The 24,096-nt window shown below is 41.2% G+C and overlaps 1 protein-coding gene across 1 annotated transcript in view; it reads left to right on the top strand.

The window, feature by feature from the left end:
* The window catches only part of UTRN (utrophin), a 609,745-nt gene that overhangs the window by 308,091 nt on the left and 277,558 nt on the right, over nt 1-24,096 (top strand). Inside the window, exons 48-51 of the mRNA XM_060190773.1 lie at nt 1,159-1,276; nt 4,640-4,845; nt 5,529-5,683; nt 21,541-21,730. Of these exons, the coding sequence (XP_060046756.1) occupies nt 1,159-1,276; nt 4,640-4,845; nt 5,529-5,683; nt 21,541-21,730 (669 nt within the window). The remainder of the gene's footprint in view (nt 1-1,158; nt 1,277-4,639; nt 4,846-5,528; nt 5,684-21,540; nt 21,731-24,096) is intronic.

Consider the following 24,096-nt stretch of genomic DNA (forward strand, 5'->3'; position numbering starts at 1 on the left):
GATATAGTGTGGAAGAGAGACAGAGAGACACCTGCAGACCTGCTTCACCACTTTTGAAGCTTTCCCCCTGGAGGTGGGGGCCAGGGACTTGAACCCAGATCCTCGCGCACTGTAATGTGTGTGCTTAACCTGGTTGCGCCACCGCCTGGCCCCTTATCACCCCCTTCCTTCTGGATTTCTGACGGTCTCTATCGCATAAATAGTCAAAGCTAAGGGGAAAAAAAGTATTCAAAGCAAAAAGCCTCTCTGAGTGATCAAGGTGATACAGTTGCAACTAAGGGAAATAGAGAAATGGCCGGGATGAGAATGAGAGTTTGATTGCTAGATAGTTGCGGATGTCTCTCGTTGAGGGTACTTCATATCATTTGAAAGAAAAGCCAACTGTTTCTCTGGAGTTCGGGATTAAAAGTTGCCATGCTGTAGAAATAATAGTGGACACTATGAGAGTATTTGAAGCCTGCAGAATTGAACTGGGAGAGAATCTTTGCCAAGCCTGTACTGATTATAAGTTGTGTGTTCTGGTCTGCATGGCTGCTTATTAATTCTAGACTTACAGTACACTGTTTTGCTGATAATAGCTTTCCCTCCAGATTTATTAGTACTGAAAAACACAAGCTTTTTACTGCATTAGTTTTCCATGTTTAGGATCTTACATTTTTAATGATTCCCATCAACATGTTTCTTAGACTTCTATCCCACCCTGTAGGTGACATTAATTTGCGTTCACATCTGACACAAAGTACATATTTGAGGTGTCAGCAACAACTGTCACTGCTATGTTTTTCAGACCTTTTAATTATTATTATTATTCAAAGAAATTCTCTTCACTAGATTTTCTCAGGCTTGAAGAACCAAGCTATTAGTATTTTATGTGTGTGTGTGTGTGTGTGTGTGTGTGTGTGTGTGTGCATGCGTGTGTGCAAACAAAACCACAGAGGGAAAAATGCATTGCCCAGTGACCTCAGTTTTAAGGGAAGAACAGAGATTTTTGAATTCAGAGTGTTTTAACTCCAAGTCATGCAATTTATCTGTCCCTAGTGCCTCTCCATTCCTTATATAAGTGAAAGAACTTTGCTATCGGCATGCCAGTTTCAGTTTGTTGGCATTCGTATGCTCTCATTTATTAACCTGTCTGAATAATAATTTTTTTCTGAACAGATCACAAAGGCCGATCTTGAACAGCGCCATCCTCAGCTAGATTATGTGTTTACGCTGGCACAGAACTTGAAAAATAAAGCTTCAAGTTCAGATGTAAGAACGGCAATCACAGAAAAATGTAAGTTAAAAAAATATTTACAGGGGGCTGGGTGGTCGTGCACCAGTTGAAAGGCACATAGTAGGAAGCACAAGGACCTGTGCCAGGGTCCGGGTTTGAGCCCCTGGCTCCCTATCTACAGGGGGGTCACTTCACAAATGGTGAAGCGGGTCTGCAGGTGCCTATTTAAAAAAACAACAAAACTGGGCCCAGGAGAGAGCTCACATTGTGAAGAAGGCACATTCTGTCATGTTATGGGAAACAGGCGGGAGCCCAGAGCAGCCCGGGAGCATCTGCACAGGAGAGGCTTCTTGAGTGGCGCGGTTGTGCTGTGGCGTCTCTATTCTTTTCCTCTCCCTCTTCTTTCTCCTCCCCCTTCTTCTTCTTGAAACTTTTTTATTTTTGGCCTTTTATTTATTTACTGATTTGATAGCACAGAGACAAACTGAGAGGGGGAGGGGAGTTAGAGAACCCCCCCCTTCTTCTTTAAACATCTTTGTGGCCTTTGATTTATTATTTGATAGCAGAGACAAACAGAGAGGGGAAGGGGGGAGATAGAGAAGGAGAGAGACACCTGAAACCTGCTTCACTACTAATGAAACTCCACCCCTCCCCCAGGTGGGGACTAGGAGCTTGAACCTGGGCCCTTGTGCACTGAAATGTTTGCGCTTAACCAGCTACGCCACCACCCAGCCACAAATGAACAAACATACAAAATAATAATAGGAAAGTTTCTTTTTCTGAGTTTGCACTCCAGCTAAAAGCACCTGTTAGATCTGTATGGTGTTAAAAAAAAAATCTGTGTGGTGTACAAATGAAGTCTGAATTCCGAAGAATGCCATCTAGGATTGGTCTGTACCTATGCTTTCTAGCTCTTTCTCGGCAGCCTTGAGTCCTGCACATAGCTATTTTGTACTACCTGTACACGTAGGATTTGAAACAGCCTGACACTTCTTATTCTCCTTACTTGTGTGCACACTATCTTTTTTTTTTTTTTTCCTCTTGACTTTCTCCCCAGGTGACATTCTGCTCAGCAGTTAAAGTATCACCCCCCTTTGGGAAGCCTTCCCCACTCGGCCTTTTCCTCCAGAATTTCCTGGAAGATCTCAGAGTGACATTAATACTCTCTCCCCTTCTCAGATGGTGGTCCTTAACCTTTCTTGCTCCGAGGCCTCCCATAATTCACACAGTGTCTCATATAAATGAGCTACTTATACTTAGTAAATATCTGTGACAGAATATTAACGGGAAGGTATCTTGTCTAATATTCATGAAGAAAAGAGAAAGAAAGTCAGCTGTCCCGTCCTAGGAAAAGTGTGGTTTAATTTGGAAATAAGTGTGCTTTTAAGACAGGTTTTTTTTTTTTTTTGCCAGTCATATTATTTTCAGTCTGTATTATCACTATATCTTTTCATAAGTTCCTAAGTACCTGGGAGTAAACATACATATCTTGCTAAGTTTTTCAGTACAGTAGACTTGTAGGAGAATAAATTGCCAAAAATAGATATGATTTTGAAAAATTATACTTTTTAAAGTAGAGATAAAATGTCTTTTTTTTTTTTTGCTTCGTGTCAGGCATGGGGAGGGAGAGGAAAGAGGCTCTATCATATCTCTGGCATATGTGACAGGTGTTTTTCATAGTGTTGTGTAAGTCTGTTCTTGATCTTTTTATTTTATTTATTTTATTTTATTTATATATTTATTTTATTTATTTATTCCCTTTTGTGCCCTTGTTCCTTTATTGTTGTAGTTATTATTGTTGTTGGATAGGACAGAGAGAAATGGAGAGAGGAGGGGAAGACAGAGAGGAGGAGAGAAAGACAGACACCTGCAGACCTGCTTCACCGCCTGTGAAGCGACTCCCCTGCAGGTGGGGAGCCGGGATTCGAACCGGGATCCTTGTGCTTTGAGCCACCTGTGCTTAACCCACTGCGCTACAGCCCGACTCCCTGTTCTTGATCTTTTTAAAAGCCTTTAATATTTTGGGCTGGTGATAAGGCCCACCGGGATAGTGCATTGCTTTGCCTCATGTGTGGCTCAGGTTTGCGTCAGTGCCCAGTGCATTGAAGTGAGCTTTGACAGTATTAAAAGCTGATATTTCAGTTCAGGCTCTGCACTATTCTTACATCAATGAAACAAAAGCCCCCCCCCCCTTGTCTGTCCCCTTAACTACCTGTTAAAAATGAGAAAACAGCAACAATGATGATGAGAAGAGAACAAGAAGAGGAGGACAGGAGAAGGGAAACATAGAGAAAAAATGAAAGAAAAATAGAAACAATTAAAAAAGGAAAAGACTGACATTTATGATGAGGTTTGGCTGGGTACCTAGCAGTTGAGTTTACTCTAGTTTCAGTGTTTCTCATGAACCTGGACATACACAGATAATTCTCGCGGAAAGAGACATGATGTAGTAAGACAGGTGTGAAAGGTACACTGTTGACCTATTGCATCTTCTAAAGCGCTCTGTTTAAGGGTGGTAGGTTGCAAAGTGCTTTTAAACTCAGCCAGACATTTTCTTTTTTTAAAAATTTTTTTAATATTTACTTTATTTATTCCCTTTTGTTGCCCTTGTTGTTTTATTGTTGTAGTTATTATTGTTGTTTTCGTTGTTGGATAGGACAGAGAGAAATGAAGAGAAGAGGGGAAGACAGAGAGGAGGAGAGAAAGACAGACACCTGCAGACCTGCTTCACCACCTGTGAAGCGACTCCCCTGCAGGTGGGGAGCCGGGGTTCGAACCGGGATCCTTATGCCGGTCCTTGTGCTTTGCGCCACCTGCGCTTAGCCCGCTGCACTACAGCCCGACTCCCGAGACATTTTCTTATTTTTCAGTTTACAGTAGTAAATATTTTTATCTTGAGCTACTTTGGTTCGTGTAAAAGGAAGTTGATTCCAAGACTCCCCAGGAATGGCCCTAGAAATATATATCATTTACACATTACAGCAGAGATATATTAAAATTACCATAAAATAGATCTGTTTGCCTCTTTTTTTTTTCCTGGCTAGAAATTTTTTCCCCTTTCTGTTTTAGTATTTTTATCACCTTATTTTTTTAAAAAAAATATTTATTTATTCTCTTTTGTTGACCTTGTTTGATTGTTGGATAGGACGGAGAGAAATGGAGAGAGGAGGTGAAGACAGAGAGAGGGAGAGAAAGACAGACACCTGCAGACCTGCTTCACTGCCTGGGAAGCGACTCCCCTGCCGGGGGCTTGAACTGGGATTCTCATGGCCGGTCCCTGCGCTTTGTGCCACCTGCGCTTAACCCGCTGCGCCACCGCCCGACTCCCTCTAGCTAGAATTTTACGGTAAATTTGGTGTTCGATGGTTTCCATGATCTGATGGTGACTTAAGGGAATCACATTTTCATATTGCTCCCCTGCAGTGGAAAAAGTCAAAAACCGGTGGGATAGCACTGAGCACGGGGTTGAGCTGAGGCAGCAGCAGCTGGAGGACATGGTTGTTGACAGCCTTCAGTGGGATGACCACAGGGAGGAGGCTGAGGAGCTGCTACGGAAATATGAAGCCCGGCTCTGTGTTCTTCAGCAAGCCCTACGGGACCCCCTTGTCAAGCAGATATCTGATAACCAGGTGACACTCGCTTAACTACCTACCCCTGGCGTTCCTGAAGGTGGTGCTTGTGGTTTTGCTTCGATTGTTCGCTAACTTTAGGACAGTTGTCATGATTCCCCCACCACCCACACCCCTAAATTTTTATAAAACATATTTACATTTATAAAAGAAATTTGGCTGCAACAGTTTTTGGAAAAAAAAATATTGGTGGTGTAACCATTAGAAATGACACGCCAAGCCCAGTCCAACTGGTGCTTTGGCATTTCCCTTCTTGTTCTTATTTCTCAGCTTTGAAACTCTTGTTGACTCAGGGCTAAAAAAAAAAAAATGCTTCTTGCTACTTTGTTCCCTTTGTAATTTGAGTCTGTAGGATGAATGAGCCTGTAAAGGTCAGGTGGGCGGAAGGAATGAACGGACAGATGGTTGAGGAAGCAGAGGACCTTAAAGAGAAGAAGGTCAGGCTCTTCCTGCCAAGTGCCGTGTCCCGGCTCCCTTTCTTAGATACTTTCCTCTCCTAGGATTACTTGCTTTCAGGTTTCTTTCAAAAGTTTGTCTTAAAACAGACTTTGCTCTGTGAGCGGTTTTCTGTCTTTTATTTGTGTCTAAAACATGATTAAATCTCTTTGGGGGAATCGTTGTTATTGGTAATGGTAATCGCCGAGTGGCCAAGTATAAGCATTTATTTTTAAATCACATCTTAGATCCTACTTCAAGAACTGGATCCTAATGATGGTGTCATAATGGCCTTCGACAATGCCCTACAGAAACTTCTGGAGGAATACAGTAATGATGACACAAGGAATGTGAAAGAAACTACTGAGTACTTCAAAACATCATGGATCAATCTGAAACAAAGGTACTGCTAACTCAGTGCATCTTGCCACACAGAATTTGTGTGCGTTGACTTTCTCCTGGAAGGATGACAGTTTTTTGTCTACTAGAATTTATGTTCCATTTTAGGCTGTGCTGAGTCAGTATTGTTATGCATATTTATTTGCTATCTACTGGAATTTCTACACTTTTTGTTGATAGCTTTAAACTTTGCCAACGACCACTTTATGACTTCTGATTTTCGTATGCCCTTTCAAAATATTTTTTATTATGAGAAGCCAAGAATGAAAGATAGAGACCAGAGAAATGCTCAGCTCCAGTGAAAGGCAGTACTAGAGATTGAACCTGTGACCTCTGTGGCATATGGGTTCTTTGTTCTAACAGGCTGAGCTATCTTCCCGGATCTTTCATGCCTCTGAATATACTTTCTAACAGTCTGGTGATCAGCCTGTATTTAGAGAGAGGCATGAAGGTAGGACTGAATCCTTCAAATAGTTAAGATAGTTAAGTAGCCTTAAAATAGTGAAGGCCTTTTGGCTGGATCATTAAAAGTTGAGGCTCCACAGCTAGACTTCAGAAATGATATATATGTGGAGGATTTCCACTAATTTAATATATTTTGCCAGTGCTCTGTGTAGTCAGAATATGTAGAACAGTCTAAAAATAGCTCTGTGTTTATAAGAAGGTTTTCTGTCACTTGAATATCTAGCATTTGAGGAACTTTAAATAGTGGTTATAGCATTCCTTAAGGATTGCATGTGTTTGTCCATCATCAGTGAGAAGTGTTTACTTTGTGCATAATACTGGGCATGCCTGTGTCTAAGTGAAACTAGGGCTTCACACACATCTTTATAGATTGAAATGCAGTAGAGCTGCCTGAAAGCTAATGTTCTATGTGAACACATGAATGTTATTCTGAATAAGATAATCTTAGAACACTTTATGAAACATATCACTGATGACCAAGATAAAACATTTAATAATGGTTTCATGTGAAGGTGTTGGCATTTTATATATTTTCAGATGCTAGGAGTTTGACTCTTTAACCCTTTTTTAAAATTTTTATTTATTAAAAGGAAACACTGACAAGACCACAGGATAAGAGGGGTACAACTCCACACAATTCTCACCACCAGAGCTCCGTATCCCATCCCCTCCGCTGATAGCTTTCCTATTCTTTATCCCTCTGGGAGTATGGACCCAGGGTCATTGTGGGATGCAGAAGGTGGAAGGTCTGGCTTCTGTCATTGCTTCTACACTGAACAGGGGTGTTGACAGGTCGATCCATACTCCCAGCCTGTCTCTCTCTTTCCCTAGTGGGGCAGGGCTCTGGGGAAGCGGAGTTCCAGGACACAAGGTCGTCTGTCCAGGGAAGTCAGGTTGGCATCATGGTAGCATCTGGAACCTGGTGACTGAAAAACAGTTAAGATGTGAAGCAGATCAAACTGTTGACTAATTATGAACCTAAAGCCAAGAATATTGCAGATGAATATTTGAGGTGTCTGTTTTGGAAAAAGTTAGTAGGTCTATTTTAAGTATGTTTCAAGGGGCCTGTGACTCTACTAGTTTTTGCCTGAGCCTGACATCTGATATACAACTGGACCCAAGTTATTGTCTGGGGGAGATGTCATGGCTGGAAAAAGGGCTAGAAAGCTGGATCAGGGGAGAGAGCGAAAAGTTTATTTATTTATGAGAGAGGAGTGAGTCGAGATAGGGGCAAAGAGAAAGGGGGAAGGGGAGGGGACCAGAGGATCATTCTGACATACCCCTTGCAGGGTGTCAGATTCAGAACTTCATGCTTTTATGCCCAGAATGTTATCCACTGAACTATCTCCTGGGTTTCTAAAATTGAATTTTTTAAAAATAATTCATAGAAGAGAAAGATGAAAGTGTTTAAGTATGAATGCACTGCTAGATAGTTCTAGAAGTCTGCAGAGAGTAAAATGAAGGCACGAAATACACTATCTCAAGTATTTAAAGCAGAATACAGTTACTTTTCTAATATCTGTAGCATTTTTCATACTGTTCCCTTTTTATCATAGTCAATTCTCTGGATTAGGCAAGTTCTCAACCCTAAGGCAGGGACGATGGTGAATTAAGTTAGCTTAAAGTCACACACAGCTATAAATTCTGGGATGTAATATGTAGTATATGTTTACACTGAACAGTTCTATATTGCATACTCAAACATTGGTGAGTCGATTTTAAAAGTCCTCACTACAGGGGGAAAAAAATTAGCTATGTATGGTGATGAATGATAATTAAATTTAACATGGCAATAATTTCACAGTATGAGAAGATTTCAAATCATTGTGTCATATACCTAAAATGAATGCAGTGTTAATTTCTATTCTATCTCAATTAAAAATATAGTAGTAACTCTTAAGATAACCCTGAGGCATATTTTTGAAATGTGTTTCCGAAAATCACATCTGTAAGTCGGCTTCTGTTATAAACAGTGCCAGGACAGTTGGTCACTTAGGAAATTGTGGTCTGCTTTAGTTAGCATCTCCAATTCCTTTTTGTTTTTGCTTTGTGAATGTTTTAAGGCAGCCTCCAGTAGTAGTGAGATTAGATGGAAGAGGCAATTAAAAATAAATTATATTCCAAGGTGATCTTTCATTTATCATAGCTGAGACAACCGCCCTCTTCCAATTTTATGTTAGTTAAAAGTAATTATCCCTATTCTTTTCCCTTTTACTTTTTTTTTTTTTTGCTAATAAGTAAATACATGAAAATTTAAGCCTTCTTCAGACACTGGTATTAGTATAGCAGTGAAAATATAACAACTCTGTGGCTTATAGGCTTCTTTGAATGTTTTTATATATTTTCATTATTGATTTAATATTGATTTACAAAATTATGAAGTCACAGGATTATAATTCCACACATTTCCCACCCCCAGAGTTCTGGAAGCTTCATTAGTTCTCCCAAGGTCATAGATTAGGTCTGACTATTATTTCTATATCTATCTATCAATCTATTCATCTATGTTAATTTTTTCTATGATCCTTTCTAAGTCATACCTAGTACTAATACTTCTTAATGTACTTACTTTTTTTTTTTTTTTGAGTTCAAGACCCCTCTGAGAATATGGATCCAGGGTCATTGTGGGAGCAGAAGGTGGAAGGTCTGGCTTCTGTAATTGCTTCCCCGCTGGACATGGGTGTTGGCAGGTGGATCCACACCCCCAGCCTGTCTCTCTCTTTCCCTAGTGGGGCGGGGCTCTGGGGAGGTGGGGCTCCAGGACACATTGACAGGTCCTCTGACCAGGGAAGTCAGGATGAAATCATAGTAGCATCTGCAACTTGGTGGTTATAGCTTAGTGAATTTCTGAAGAAAGTCTTACTGTATTTTGTGGGGTTTTCAGGTCATCTTCCCATAGTTTTGTTGTTGTTTATCAGGAGAGTGCTGGAAAACGGCCCCTACTCCATAGCCACACCTCCTGCAGTTCCACAGGCTTGTTTTGTGAATGACAACTGCCCTGCTTCCAGGGATTTTCTCTTTCAAATACAATAGCATTGCAAATTTTTAATTACACTTTGGTGTGTGTTTGTGCATGTATGTGCGTGTGTGTGTGTGTGTTTGTGTTGCCACAGCTTCATTCATGTGCTTTGGCCCAACGTTTACAGAGAAAGGGAAACAATGACAGACAGAGAGAGGGAGGCAGACCATATCCCTGCAGTGCCCCTGGTGCTTTTGTCGCCCTGGGTAGTCCTGCGTAGTCCTGCGTAGTCCTGCGTAGTTCTGTGCCAGAGCTCAAACCCAGGCTGCTCATGTGGCAAGACAGGTGCCTCTCCTAGTGAGATGTCACTCCAGCCCCTTAATTATAACATTTGCTAACTTTGCATGCTTTTATATAAAATTGAATGTTTACGAATTTTTTTTCTTTTTCTTTTTTTTTTTTCCCTCCAGGCTTATTGCTGGGCTCAGTGCCTACACCATGAATCCACCGCTCCTGGAGGCCATTTTTATCCCCCTATGTTGCCCTTGTTGTTGTAGCCTTGTTGTGGTTATTATTATTGCCATTGTTGATGTTGTTCGTTGTTGGCTAGGACAGAGAGAAATGGAGAGAGATGGGGAAGACAGAGAGAGGGAGAGAAAAACAGACACCTGCAGACCTGCTTCACCGCCTGTGAAGCGACTCCCCTGCAGGTGGGGAGCCTGACGCCGGCCCTTGTGCCACCTGCACTTAACCCACTGCGTTACCGCCCAACCCCCTGTTTACGAATTTTTATTATGGGAAGTTGGGCAGTAGCACAGCGGGTTAAGCGCACGTGCCGCAAAGCATGAGGACCCGCATAAGGATCCCGGTTCGAGCCCGGCTCCCCACCTGCAGGGGAGTCGCTTCACAGGTGGTGAAGCAGGTCTGCAGGTGTCTGTCTTTCTCTCCCCCTCTGTCTTCCCCTCCTCTCTCCATTTCTCTCTGTCCTATTCAACAATGATATCAATAACAACAATAATAACTACAACAATTAATCAACAAGGACAACAAAAGGGAATAAATAAATAAATAAATATTTAAAAAGAAGAATTTATTCTGTATTTGCTTATTTGCCATTACTGGGGCTTCAACACTTAACAGATGTATTTTCCTTAGAGATCTCTGTCCAGTATACACATCTTTCTTTACTTTCTGTTTGAATCGTTCGCATTCTTGTGAAGATTGAATCAAGGAACTCTCACAGGTCTAAGTCATCTTTTAGTTTATCTAAGCCAGTCCTTCTCAACCTCTATTTCAGCCCTCATTCCCACCCCCAGGGAGCCTTTTCAGATTCCAGTTTCTCCTGACATTTGAATGCCATATGTAGGCTGTGGGTCTTGTCTGTACAGTAAGTCAGTGCTTAATATTGAACAAAAATACATTTACTGCCACAAAAACCCCATCCCAAAGACCTATATACTCACTCTTTTAAAAATTATGGTCTAATCTAATCGTATCAGCCTCTGAGAAGATAATGACATGCTCAGAGTTATACAGCTAACTAAAATGTTATTTTTCTGTTTGGAATTATAATAATGTTGACAGTTTCCTGTGTTTTGAAGACTAGGTAGTGAATTTATTTAGGCTCTTAGGCTTTGTGAGATTTTATGTTGTATTTTCAAAATATATGAATTTTTCTTAGGTAACTTCTGCACTAAAGATTGCTTCATTTCTTTTTTTTAAATTTCTTTATTGGGGAATTAATGTTGTACATTCAATAGTAAATGCAATAGTATGTACATGCATAACATTTCCCACTTTACCATATAACAATACAACCCACTAGGTCCTCTGTCATCCTTTCTGGACCTATATTCTCCCCACACAACCCACCCCAGAGTCTCTTACTTTGGTGCAATACACCAACTCCAGTTCTGTTTCTACTTGTGTTTGCTCTTCTGATCTTGTTTTTCAACTTCTGCCTGAGAGTGAGATCATCCCATATTCATCCTTCTGTTTCTGACTTATTTCACTTAACATGAATTTCTCAAGGTCCATCCAAGATTGGCTGAAAATGGTGAAGTCACCATTTTTAATAGCTGAGTAGTAGTCCATTGTGTATATATACCACAACTTGCTCAGCCACTCATCTGTTGTTGGACACCTGGGTTGCTTCCAGGTTTTGGCTATTACAAATTGTGCTGCTAAGAACATATGTGCACACAGATCTTTTGGGATGGGTGTGTTGGGTTCCTTAGGATCTATCCCCAGGAGAGGAATTGCAGGGTCATAGGGTAGGTGCATTTCTAGCCTTCTGAGAGTTCTCCAGACTGTTCTCCACAGAGGTTGGACCAATTGACATTCCCACCAGCAGTGCAGGAGGGTTCTTTTGACTCCACAACCTCTCTAGCATTTGCTGCTGTTACCTTTTCTGATGTATGACATTATCACAGGAGTAAAGGGTATCTCATTGTTGTCTTGATTTGCATTTCTCTGACAGTCAGGGACTTGGAGCATTTTTTCATGTGTTTCTTGGCCTTTTGGATCTCTTCTGTGGTGACTATTCTGTCCATGTCCTCTCCCCATTTTTTGGATGGGGTTATTTGTTTTCTTGTGGTTGAGTTTGGCAAGCTCTTTATATATTTTGGTCATTAGCCTCTTGTCTGTGGTATGGCATGTAAAGATCTTCTCCCATTCTGTGAGGGGTCTCTTGGTTTGGGTAGTGGTTTCTTTTGCTGTGCAGAAGCTTTTTAATTTGATTTATTCCCATAGGTTGATGCTTGCCTTAGTCTTCTTTGTAATTGGATTTGCTTCATTGAAGATGTCTTTCAAATTTATGTCGAAAAGAGTTCTGCCAATATTTTCCTCTAAGTATCTGATAGTTTGTGGTCTAACATCCAAGTCCTTGATCCACTTGGAATTTACTTTTGTATTTGGTGAAATATAGTGGTTCAGTTTCATTCTTCTGCATGTTTCAACCCATTGTTTCCAAAACCATTTGTTGAAGAGACTCTGCTTTTCCCCACTTAAAAGTCTGGGCACCTTTGTTAAAGATTAGATTCCATAGGTGTGGGAGCTTACTTCTGGGCTCTCAATTCTATTCCACTGGTCAGTGTGTCTATTTCTGTTCCAGTACCAAGCATTTTTGATGACAATGGACCCATAATACAATTTGAGATCTGGGAGTGTGATGCTTCCAGTTCTGTTCTTTCTCCTCAAGATTGTTTTGGCAATTCTAGGTCTTTTCTGGTTCCAGATAAGCATTTGTAGCATTTTTTCTGTTCTCCTAAAAAATGTGTTTGGGATCCTGATGGGTATAGCATTAAATTTGTATATGGCTCTGGGTAGTATATTCATTTTGATGATGTTAATTCTTCCAACCCATGAACATGGGAGATCTTTCCACCTCTTTGTGTCTTTTTCTTTGAGTAGTGACTCATAATTTTCATTATACAAGTCTTTTACTTCTTTGGTTAGGTTTATTCCTAGACATTTGGTTATTTTTGTTGCTATAGTAAAAGGAATTGATTTCTTGATTTTTTTATGTTGCCACCTTAGTGTTTGCATAGAGGAATGCCACTGACTTTTGTGTGTTAATTTTGTAGCCTGACACCTTACTGTATTGTCTGATAATTTCCAAAAGCTTCTTACTGGATTCCTTAGGTTTTCCTTTTTTTTTTTTCTTGCCTCCAGGGTTATTGCTGAGGCTCAGTGCCTGCACCATGAATCCAGGGCTCCTGGAGGCCATTTTCCCCTCTTTGTTGCCCTTGTTATTGTAGCCTTCTTGTGGTTATTATTGTTGTTGATGATGTTGTTCGTTGTTGGATAGGACACAGGGAAATGGAGAGAGGAGGGGAAGACAGAGAGGGGGAGAGAAAGACAGACACCAGCAGACCTGCTTCACCGCCTGTGAAGCGACTCCCCTTAAGGTGGGGAGCCAGGGGCTTGAACCAGGATCCTTACACAGATCCTTGAGCTTTGAGCCACGTGCGCTTAACCCACTACACCACCGCCCAACCCCTTCCTTAGGTTTTTCTACGTATTCTATCATGTCATTTGCAAATAGGGAGAGTTTGACTTCTTCTCTTCCAGTCTGTATCCCTTTAATTCCTTGCTCCTGCCTGATTGCTATGGCGAGAACTTCCAATGCTATGTTGAATAATAATGATGATAGTGGGCAGCCCTGTCTAGTACCTGATCTAAGGGGGAAATGCTTCCAGTTTTTCAACATTGAGTATGATGTTGGCTGTAGGTTTGCTATAGATAGACTCCACTATCTTCAGGAATTTTCCATCTGTTCCCATTTTTATAGTGTTTTGATCATAAAAGGATGTTGTATTTTGTCAAACACTGTCTCTGCCTTTCTCTTCTATTGATATGACCATGTGGTTTTTGGTCTTGTTTTTGTTGATGTGGTAGATCACATTGATTAATTTACGTATATTAAACCAACCTTGCATCCCTGGGATAAGCCCCACTTGGTCATGATGAACAATCTTTTTAATAGACTGCTGTATCCGGTTGGCTAGAATTTTGTTCAACATAGTAGCATCTATGTTCATCCGAAAATACTGGTCTGTAGTTTTCTTTTTTGGTTGTGTCCCTGTCTGCTTTTGGTATCAAAGTGATGTTGGCTTCATAAAAGCTGGAAGGGAGTATTGTGGTGTCTTCAATCTTCTGGAAGATTTCTAAAAGTAGAGGTATTACTTCTTCTTTGAAGGTTTTGTAGAATTCATTTGTAAAACCATTGGTCCAAGGACTTTTATTTTTGGAAAGGTTTCTGATAACTGTTTCAGTTTCATTAGCTGTGATGGGCCTGTTCATGTTATCTACTTCCTCTTTACTTAATTTTGGAAGTTTGGAAATTGTCCATTTCTTCCAGGTTCTCTAGCCTGGTGGCATATAGTTGTTCATAGAAGCCTTGTATGATATGTTGACATTCTGTGGTGTCTTTTGTGATATATCCTCTTTCATTTATGATCTGATTTATTTAGGTCTTCTCTCTTTTTTGTTTTGTGACACTGGCTAAAGGTTTGTCAATTTTGTTCACTCTTTCGAAGAACCAACATTTACTTTCATTGATCTTTTGTATGGTTTTCTTATTTTCAGTAGTATTTATTTCTGCCCTAACTTTAGTTATTTCTGTCCTTCTGGTTGCTTAGAGTTCCTTTATTATTATTCTTCTAGGTCTTTAAGATGTGCAGTCAGGCTGTTTATTTGTGCTTTTTCTTGTTTCCTAATGTGTGCTTATATGGCTATGAATTTCCCTCTCAGTACTGCTTTAGCTGTGTCCCAAATATTTTGATAGCTTGTTTCTTCATTTTCATTGAACTCTCAAGACATTTTGATTTCTTCCTTTATTTCCTCTTTGACTCAGTAGTTGTTAAGTAGTATACTGTTGAGCTCCCACATTTTGGGACTATTCCTAATCTTTTGTTGATTGTTAAGTATTGTTTAGTATTAGTTTAATTCCACTGTGGTCTGAGAAGATGCTTGGGATGATTTCAATGTTCTTCCAAGGGGCCCATGACTTTGCTAAATCTTGTCTGAGCCTGAGAGCTAACATGCAGGTGGGCTAAAAATATTGTCTGGGAAGATGGCGTCAGAGTTGAGAATAAGGCTAGAAAGCTGGCTTAGGGTAGGGATTAGCTCCCAAATATGAGGCAAGTATATAAATACCATTTGCTGTTAGCCTCATTGATCTGACCTAAAGGTCCAGTCTATTCCTATTTAGCACAGGAGCCTGTGTGACCTCTGAGTCCCTGTCAGTCTGAGCTCACAGTCCATGGGAATCAGGGTGAAAATTTACTTACTAGATAATGTCCTAATCTCTACATAACAGACTCTCGCTCCCAAATCATATATTGTTGGGAATATTTCCGGTAATTATTTTTTCTTTTTCTTTTTTTTTTTTCTTTAACCAGAGCACTGCTCAGCTCTGGCTTATGGTGGTGTGGGGGATTGAACCTGGGACTTTGGAGCCTCAGGCATGAGATTCTGTTTACATAACCATGATGCTGTCTACCCTCCGCCCTTTTTTAAAAATTATCTTTATTTGTTAGATAGAGACAGCCAGAAATCGAGAAGGTAGGGGGAGAGGGACAGAGATAGAGAGACACCTGCAGACCTGCCTTACAACTTGCATAGCTTTCCCCTTGCAGGTGGGGACTGGGGGCTTGAACTCTGGTCCTTGCACATTGTAACCTGTGCACTCAACCAGGTGCGCCACCACTTGGCCCCTTGGTAACTGTTTTTTCATGTAAGTATTCCCCCAAAGTATGCTTTTATGTTTCCCCAGATAAAGGTGATTTTATTTAAAAAAAAAAGAAATGAAGAAATCACTTTGTGAAGGGACCTATTAAAAAAAATGGATGAATGGTTTCATCCTTTAGTTTACACATGCCCCTCAAACTTCTGACGCTATAGTTTAGGCTCTAGAGAAAATACTTTTTTTTTTTTTTTTTGCCTCCAGGTTACCTCTGGGGCTCGGTGCCTACACTGCTCCTGGAGACTATTTTTCCTCATTTTGTTGCATTTGTTGTTGTTGTTATTGTTGCCATTGCTGTTGTTGGATAGGACAGGACAGAGAGAAATCTAGAGAGGAAGGGAAGTTAGAGAGGGGGAGAGAAAGATAGACACCTGCAGACCTGTTTCACTGCCTATGAAGTGACCCCCCTGCAGGTGGGGAGCCGGGCGCTTGAACCGGGATCCTTAACACCAGTCCTTGGGCTTAGTATTAGTACTATGTGTGTTTAACCCATTGCGAGCTATTGCCTGGCCCCCTAGCTAAATATATTTTTTTTAATCTCACATGACTGTAAAGGTCTCCTTTTAAACATATCAAAATTTGAACACCTATCTGTGGGTTTCCCAAGATTTGCTTTTCAATTAAAATCTTAAAAGGGACATATTTATTTGTGTTCAAACACTTTTGACCAATGATAAACACATGCACACACGATGAAGCAGTTTAGTATATCCTGTAGTTTAAAATATCAGGTGTTAATGGACACTTTAAAAATAACGTTTTAAAGTTAGTTGTGTGGGTGGCCATATTCTGTTATGCTACAAAACGATTATAAGCTGCGAGTTTACATTAAAAAAAAAACTCAAGTCTCTTTCATATGAGCTATTGTAAATCTGTCACCCACAGATTTCTTAAATCTTTAGTGAAGGTGTTTATATTTTCAGTCTGCACCTTTTTTTTTCTGCATTAAGAAATTCTACAGTCTTTTTTACTTCTGTTTAAAGTACTTTTTAAATTTTTTTGCTAAAGCTACCCTTTGAAACTTCAAAGCTGTGTTTTATGCTTTCAGCCTATCTTTATTCTCTGTGATTTCTGTGTAAAAAAAAAAACTTTCTAAAAAATGTTTCTGCTATTGTCTAGAAACTATATATTCTTTTTTTTAAAAAAATTTATTTACTTATTCCCTTTTGTTGCCCTTGTTGTTTTACTGTTGTAGTTATTACTGTTGTTGTTATTGATTGATGTCATCATTGTTAGACAGGACAGAGAGATATGGAAAGAAAGGGGAAGACAGAGAGGGGGAGAGAAAGACAGACACCTGCAGACCTGTTTCACCGCCTGTGAAGCGACTCCCCTGCAGGTGGGGAGCCGGGGGCTCAAACCGTGATCCTTACTCCGGTCCTTGCGCCTGCACCACCTGCACTTAACCCGCTGTGTACCACCCGACTCCCACTAAATGTTCTTTTTAAAGCATTTTTTAAAAATATTTTTATTCATGTATTTTTATTATTGGACAGAGACATAGAGAAACTGAGAGGGGAGGAGGAGATACAAAGGGAGAGAGACCTGCAGCCCTGCTTCACCACTTTCCGCCTGCAGGTGGGGGTTGGGGGCTTGAACCCAGGTCCTTGCGCACTGTAACGTGAGCGCTTAACCAGGTGCACTACAGAGAGAAACTGAGAGGGGAGGAGGAGATACAAAGGGAGAGAGACCTGCAGCCCTGCTTCACCAACTTTCCGCCTGCAGGTGGGGGTTGGGGGCTTGAACCCAGGTCCTTGCGCACTGTAACGTGAGCGCTTAACCAGGTGCACTACAGCCCGGTCCCCAAACTACATGTTCTTAACCTTACAGTCATTTCTTTAAAAAGAAAAGAAATCCGGACTTTTTCTAGAGTTGTTGTGATCTTTCTAGAACTGTCGCGAGGTCTGCCAGTTGGAAGCTCTGTATGGAAAACCGCTGACTAGTGTGAGGTCCTGTGCTGAGTGTGATTTTATTTATCTGCTACATTAATGTCGCTCAAGATTTCTGCGTTTGCACATTGTCCCACTTGTAACAGTTCATTTACATGCTGCAATTTTTTTCTTTTCATTTTTCATTAGTGATTTAATAATGATTATCAAGATTGTAAGATAACAGGGGTACAATTCCACCACTGTTCTGTGTCTTTCCCCCCCTCCATTGGAAGCTTCCCTAGTCTTTATCCCTCTGGGAGCATGGACCGAAATTCTTTATGGGGTGCAGAAGGTGGAAGGTCTGGCTTCTGTAACTGCTTCTCCACTGGACATGGGTGTTGGCAGGTGGATCCACACCCCCAGCCTGTCTCTGTCTTTCCCTAGTGGGGCAGGGCTCTGGGGAGGTGGGGTTCCAGGACACATTGGTGAGGTCGTCTGCCCAGGGAAGTCAAGGTGATGTCATGGTAGCATCTACAGCTTGGTGGCTGAAAGATGGTAAGATATAAAGCAAGGCAAATGGTTTAATAACAATTTCTTCCTCTTCCCTCTCAAGTTCTCTCTGTCCTATCCAATAAAACGGAAAAAATGGCCACAGGAGCAATGGATACATAGTGCAGGCACTGAGCCCTGGTGATAACCCTGGAGACCGAGAAAAGGGGGGGAGTAGGCGGTCATGCAGCAGGTTTAGTGAGTATGGTGAGAGGCGCAGGGACCAGCGCAAACATCCTGGTTTGAGTCCCTGGCTCCCCACAAAATAAAAAAATAGAGAGAAAAAAAATGGCCACTGGGAGCAATAGATTTATAGTGCTTGCAGTGAGCCTGAATAACAACCCTAGTAGCAATAAAAATAATAATAAATAAAGCAGTAACATAACAACATGACATAAAAAACGAATCAAGCCAAATGTTCATTAAACGAGGGAGGAATTGATATATACACAATGTAACATAGCCACACAGACCATTATTTAACTGGTAAGATGAAGTTAGAGATCTATTCCTGTTAGAATGCAGATGAACTTCAAAACACAATGTCAAGTGAAAGGAATCAGAGGAAAAATATCCAAAAGAAGTAAATCCAGAGAAAGAGAAAATAGAGCCTCATACGGGAGTCAGAGGCCATATGGACTGACTGCTTGTGGGTATAAGCTCCCTCTTCAGGTGACGAAATGTTCAAAGTTAAGAATACGATGAATATTGTAAAACATGGAACATTGATTAAAACACTGAGGTGCACAAATTAAAAGGAAAGGATCATGATAGCTCAGCTGTCTCACTTAGAATCAGCCTATGAAGTGACCCATCTCTCCTTTACATTTCTAACTGTTCACCATCCATCTGACTAGCAGCCCTTCTACTTATCTGTATAGATAAAGGGGAGAAATATATATGAGAATTATTACAAAGGGGGGGCAGCGCCAACATAGAAAGAGAAAACAGACTTCGATGCATGTTCTTGAAAGGGAAGCTCAATAGAACAGGCGTGGGAGCCCTACCAGCTGTGCAGCCCAGATGTGGTCTTCTTCACTGTCTCTCTGTCTTGTTGATTTTCTGTTTCTTTTTTGCTATTGTTGTTACCTCTGTTTCTTTTTTTTAAAAAAAAAAACATTTATTTTTATATTATTATTATAATTAATTAATTAATTTTGCCTCCAGGGTTATTGCTGGGGCTTGGTGCCTGCACCACGAATCTACTGCTCCTGGCGGACATCTTTTTCCCATTGTTGTTGTTGCTAGTTATCACTGTTGTTGTCGGATGGGACAGAGAGAAATGGAGAGAGGAGGGGAAGACAGAGAGGGGGAGAGAAAGACAGACACCTGCAGACCCGCTTCACCGCTTGTGCGGTGACTCCCCTGCAGGTGGAGAGCCGGGGGCTCGAACTGGGATCCTTACGCTGGTCCTTGTGCATCACACTATGTGCGCTTAATCCGCTGCGCTACCGCCAGCCTCCTGTTTTTTTTTTTTTCAACTTTCTTTTATTTTGATAAGATAGAAAAAAAATTGAGAGGGTGGGGAAATAGAGACATTTGCAACACTACTTCAATGCTTGTGAGGCTTTACTCCTGATGGTGGGGACCAGGGGCTCGAACCTGGGTCCTTGTGCATGGAAATCCATGCACTTCACCAAGTGCACCACTCACTCAGCCCCTTCCCTCCACAGATAGTCTATATTAATATCTATATCTGTTTGCCAAGTGGGGGTACACAGGGTGATTTCACTTGTAGGTAGAACTCAGAAACCAGGAAAGAAAGGGACCACAAAGTGACACTTGGACTGGATATGGTGTATTCCACCCAAGGGAAAGATTCTGGGGAAAGAGAAGGGGAGGAGGGAGAGGGCACTGTTGTCCTGATACAATTGGGGGGCCAGGCTCTGAGTTGGAGGTGAGAATTCTGCAGACACCTCTCCCCAGAATATGAGAAGCTGTATGCTGTGTGCAACCTTTTCTCCAGGGTTGAAATAATAAGTTTGGATTACACAAGTAAAGGGTGCACTCCAAATATCCAGAGACCCTCTCACCACTACGACTTTTTTTTTTTTTTAGTATTTATTTTCCCTTTTGTTGCCCTTTTTATTGTTGTAGTTATTGTTGTTGTTATTGATGCCATTCTTGTTGGATAGGACAGAGAGGAGGGGAAGACAGAGAGGGGGAGAGAAAGACAGACACCTGCAGACCTGCTTCACTGCCTGTGAAGCGACTCCCCTGCAGGTGGAGAGCCGGGGGCTCGAACTGGGATCCTTACGCCAGTCCTTGTGCCTTGTGCCGCCTGCGCTTAACCCGCTGCCCTACTGCCCGACTCCCTACCACTACGACTCAACCCCCATCTCTAGGTTCAAACACCATATTTCCAGACAATACTTTCAGCCCACCTGTACAACAGCTATAAGCTTTAGGCAAAGATTATGCTGGCCGTGGACCCAGTGGAGCGTACCTAAAATAGACTTCCTTGCTTCTTCCCACACGAAGACCCCTAATTTCATCTGCTTTATTCCTACCTTGGAACATACCTCCTTTGTGAAGTGATGACCCCACCACCACCACCCACCCTGCAGACGGGGAGCTGGGGGCTCAAACCAGGATCCTTGCATGGGCCCTTGTACTTTATACTGTGTGCACTCAACCTGGTGTGCCACCACCACCCAACCCCCTCCCAGTTGTCTTTTTTTTTTTTTTTTTACCATTTTTTCCCTATTTTTTATTTGATAAGACAGAAATAGAGAGGGGAGAGGGAGACAGAGGGGGAGAAAGACAGATACCTGCAGACCTGCTTCACCACATGTGAAGCTTCCCCTGTATAGGCTTTAACCCCAGCACACCTGATAACATGTACACTCAACAGGGTGGGCCACTATCAGACCCCTTGACTTGATTCTTTAACCTGACTATTATAACTAATGCTGCTTAGAACATTTGGGTTCAGGTTTAATAAGTCTAATAAGTTTCTGGTTCTCTTGGGTTTGAATATCTAGTATTCAAATTGTTAGTCCCCACGCCTAAAAACAAGTTTATTTTCGTAGTGTGGAGTTTTGAGGTATATTGTTTTAAAGTAATTATTTACAGTATTGTGTCTCTCTTGAATCATGCAGCTACGGAATAGGACTGTTGAAATTTTGATACAGACTTAGTGAAGGGTTTATAAAAAAACTTAATTGAGTAATGCCATCCACATATATTATTAAAGTAGCAGAAAGACCAGTTTTTGCTTTTTTTCTTTCAATCTGAAATGTTTCAGATCTATCAAGTAAGCCTTTCAATTTACTTCTGTTTGATCTGTGGTGTTTCATCAGATTTCATTTCTGCACCAAACTCGTTCAGTTATTTATTACACAAGTATTTATGGACACTGCCTTCTGAGTGTTGAGCATTGTGCTAAGTTATTGGAATAAAACATATGGAGTATATACCCAGGAGAGGAATTGCAGTTACCCCCCCCCCCCGATAAAAAATGAGAAAACAGATGGGGAGTAAATTGACATACAATTACAAGTTACACAAACGTCATGATGATGACCTGATAGAGATGCAGTTTTGTTATTCTCACTATTTCTCTGCCATTACCTCTTGTCACCATTCGCACCTCCCTCCAGAAAAGTCATCGGGGATCATTTAAGATACATGTACATCAATTACCTGGGTGCCCGAGGCATTTCAGCAAATCAGAGGAGACCTCCTGCTCGTTTGTTTCCTCCAGGGCACGCTTGCTGTGGTTGGTCACGCTGGCAATGACACCAGGCCTGTCCTGCTTTCCCTTACAGCTTCGCTGACAGACAGGCCGCCTTGGAGGCCGAGCTCAAGGGGGTGCAGGCCTCTCGCAGGGATCTGGAGAACTTCTTAAAGTGGCTACAGGAAGCGGAAACCACAGTTAACGTGCTTGCTGATGCCTCCCAAAGGGACAATGCACTTGAGGACACTGTGTCGGCCGGAGATCTCACCCAACAGATGCAGGCAAGTGCGTCAGAAAAACTGACAACAGAATTTGTTCTTTGTGTTCTGCTCTTTTGATAAATTTCTATGCAAAGTAACTGTCATTAAAAGTGATGTTGTCATCTTATTCTGTGATGAAACCCACGCTTTTCCTGTGAAAAGTTGGTTTCTAGAAATAAGATGTATAAAAACACTTTTACTTAATAGAAGAAGTGGACTTTTGTTTTATGGAAGTCATAATTATTTATTACACTTATTGAGTGAGCTCTCCTGTTTTCTATTATTGTAAGCCCTATTACAGTTAACTATAATGGATTCTAAATTATAAGGGCATTTCCTTTTATTACGAAGCTGTTTCTTCATTTATTATAAATGCTTACTGTAAAAGCTATGTAGGAACAAAAGGGAATAAATATGTAAAAAAAAAAAAAGCTGTGAAGGCTTTGTGACCTAGTTTACAGCTAGGAACATTAAGCAAGCTTGAAGGTACTCCTTATTTTTACTTTTGCTCCGTGCTGTGATTGTATTTGCAGTTTAAAGTTCAAGGTTTTTTTTTTTTCCTTTTTTAAATTAATTAATTTATTTTCCCTTTTGTTGCCCTTGTTGTTTAACATTGTTGTGGTTATTAATGTCGTTGTTGTTGGATAGGACAGAGAGAAATGGAGAGAGGAGGGGAAGACAGAGAGGGGGAGAGAAAGACAGACACCTGCAGACCTGCTTCACCTGGGAAGCGATTGCCCTGCAGGTGGGGAGCCGGGGGCTCGAACTGGGATCCTTACGCAGGTCCTTGCGATTTGCACCATGTGTGCTTAACCCGCTGCGCCACCGCCCGACTCACGTTTTTTTTTTTCTATGTAAAATGTGATAGGGCTGAGTTTATTAAAACAAATTTCTGAGAAACCTTATGAAGTATGGCTGAATATTTTCTTTATTCCTAAATACAACTACTGTAGTGCTCTTTTGAACTTTCTTTTATAACTTTTTATTTAACTTATTATTTATTTATTATTGGACAGAGACAGAGAAATTGAGAGGGAATGAGGAGATAGAGAGGGAGAGAAACAGAGAGACACCTGCAGCCCTGCTTCACCACTCGTGAAGCTTTCCCCCCTGCACATGGGGCCTGGGTAGGGTTCCAACCCGGGTCCTTGTGCACTGTAACATGTGCACTCAACCAGGTGCACCACCACCCGGTCTTCTCTTTTGAACTTTCTATTCTCCTTTTGTAGAATGATCTTTTCTTGCCAGTGACAGTCCTTCATCCCAGGACTTGATTTCCGTCTTCTTGGAGAAGTCTTGTCTGCCTGTGTTCTCTGCGGCTTTCTTAGTTCACGTCATGCCTTTCTTACTTCATTTCCAAAGTGAAAAACCCTGCTATTCCTGTGCACATGGGATCCACTTTCATCTGGTGTGTGTGTCTTCTCCTAATTGGTTCTGTGTTTCTTCAGGGATGAGAGGATATTTCCCCTTATTTTTCATAGCTTTTGCATCTCTGTGTGTAGATTCAAAGTAAATGCTTATTCCCACTCATGGACCTTAACTTCACTACTATGAAATTCTTTAAGGTAACATTCTTTTTACCTTCTTATGATATTTTTTTTTTCTGAGAAATTCTTATCCCATAAAATTCCAAAAGAACTATTTTTAAATATTTTTAAAAAATTTATCTTTATTTATTTGATATACACAGCTAGAAATTGAGAGGGGAGAGGGTAGTGGAGAGGGAGACAGACACTTGCAGCACTGCTTCACCACTCATGAAGCTTTCCCCCTGCAGATGGGGACCGGAGACTTGAACCTGGGTCCTTGAGCACTGTAACATGTGCACTCAACCAGGTGAGCCACCATCTGGCCCCTAAAAGAACTATTTTTTTAAAGTTTTTAAAAAATATATATTTATTCCCTTTTGTTGTCCTTGTCTTATTGTTGTAGTTATTATTGCTATTGATGTCGTCATTTTTGGGTAGGACAGAGAGAAATGGAGAGAGGAGGGGAAGACAGAGAGGAGGAGAGAAAGACAGACACCTGCAGACCTGCTTCACCGCCTGTGAAGCGACTCCCCTGCAGGTGGGGAGCCGGTGGCTCGGGATCCTTATGCCGGTCCTTGCGCTTCACACCACGTGCGCTTAACCCATTGTGCTACCGCCGGACTCCCTAAAGAACTATTTTTATATGTACCCACAGGTAAATGTTTTTAGGAATTCTTCTTTTTTTTAAATTTATTTATTCCCTTTTGTTGCCCTTGTTGTCTTATTGGTGTTGTTATTATTGTTGTTGTTATTGATGTCGTCATTGTTGAATAGGACAGAGAGAAATGGAGAGAGGAGGGGAAGACAGAGAGGGGGAGAGAAAGACAGACACCTGCAGACCTGCTTCACTGCCTGTGA

Source organism: Erinaceus europaeus, chromosome 4 (genome assembly GCF_950295315.1).
Source record: "Erinaceus europaeus chromosome 4, mEriEur2.1, whole genome shotgun sequence".
NCBI classification, from domain to species: Eukaryota; Metazoa; Chordata; class Mammalia; order Eulipotyphla; family Erinaceidae; genus Erinaceus; species Erinaceus europaeus.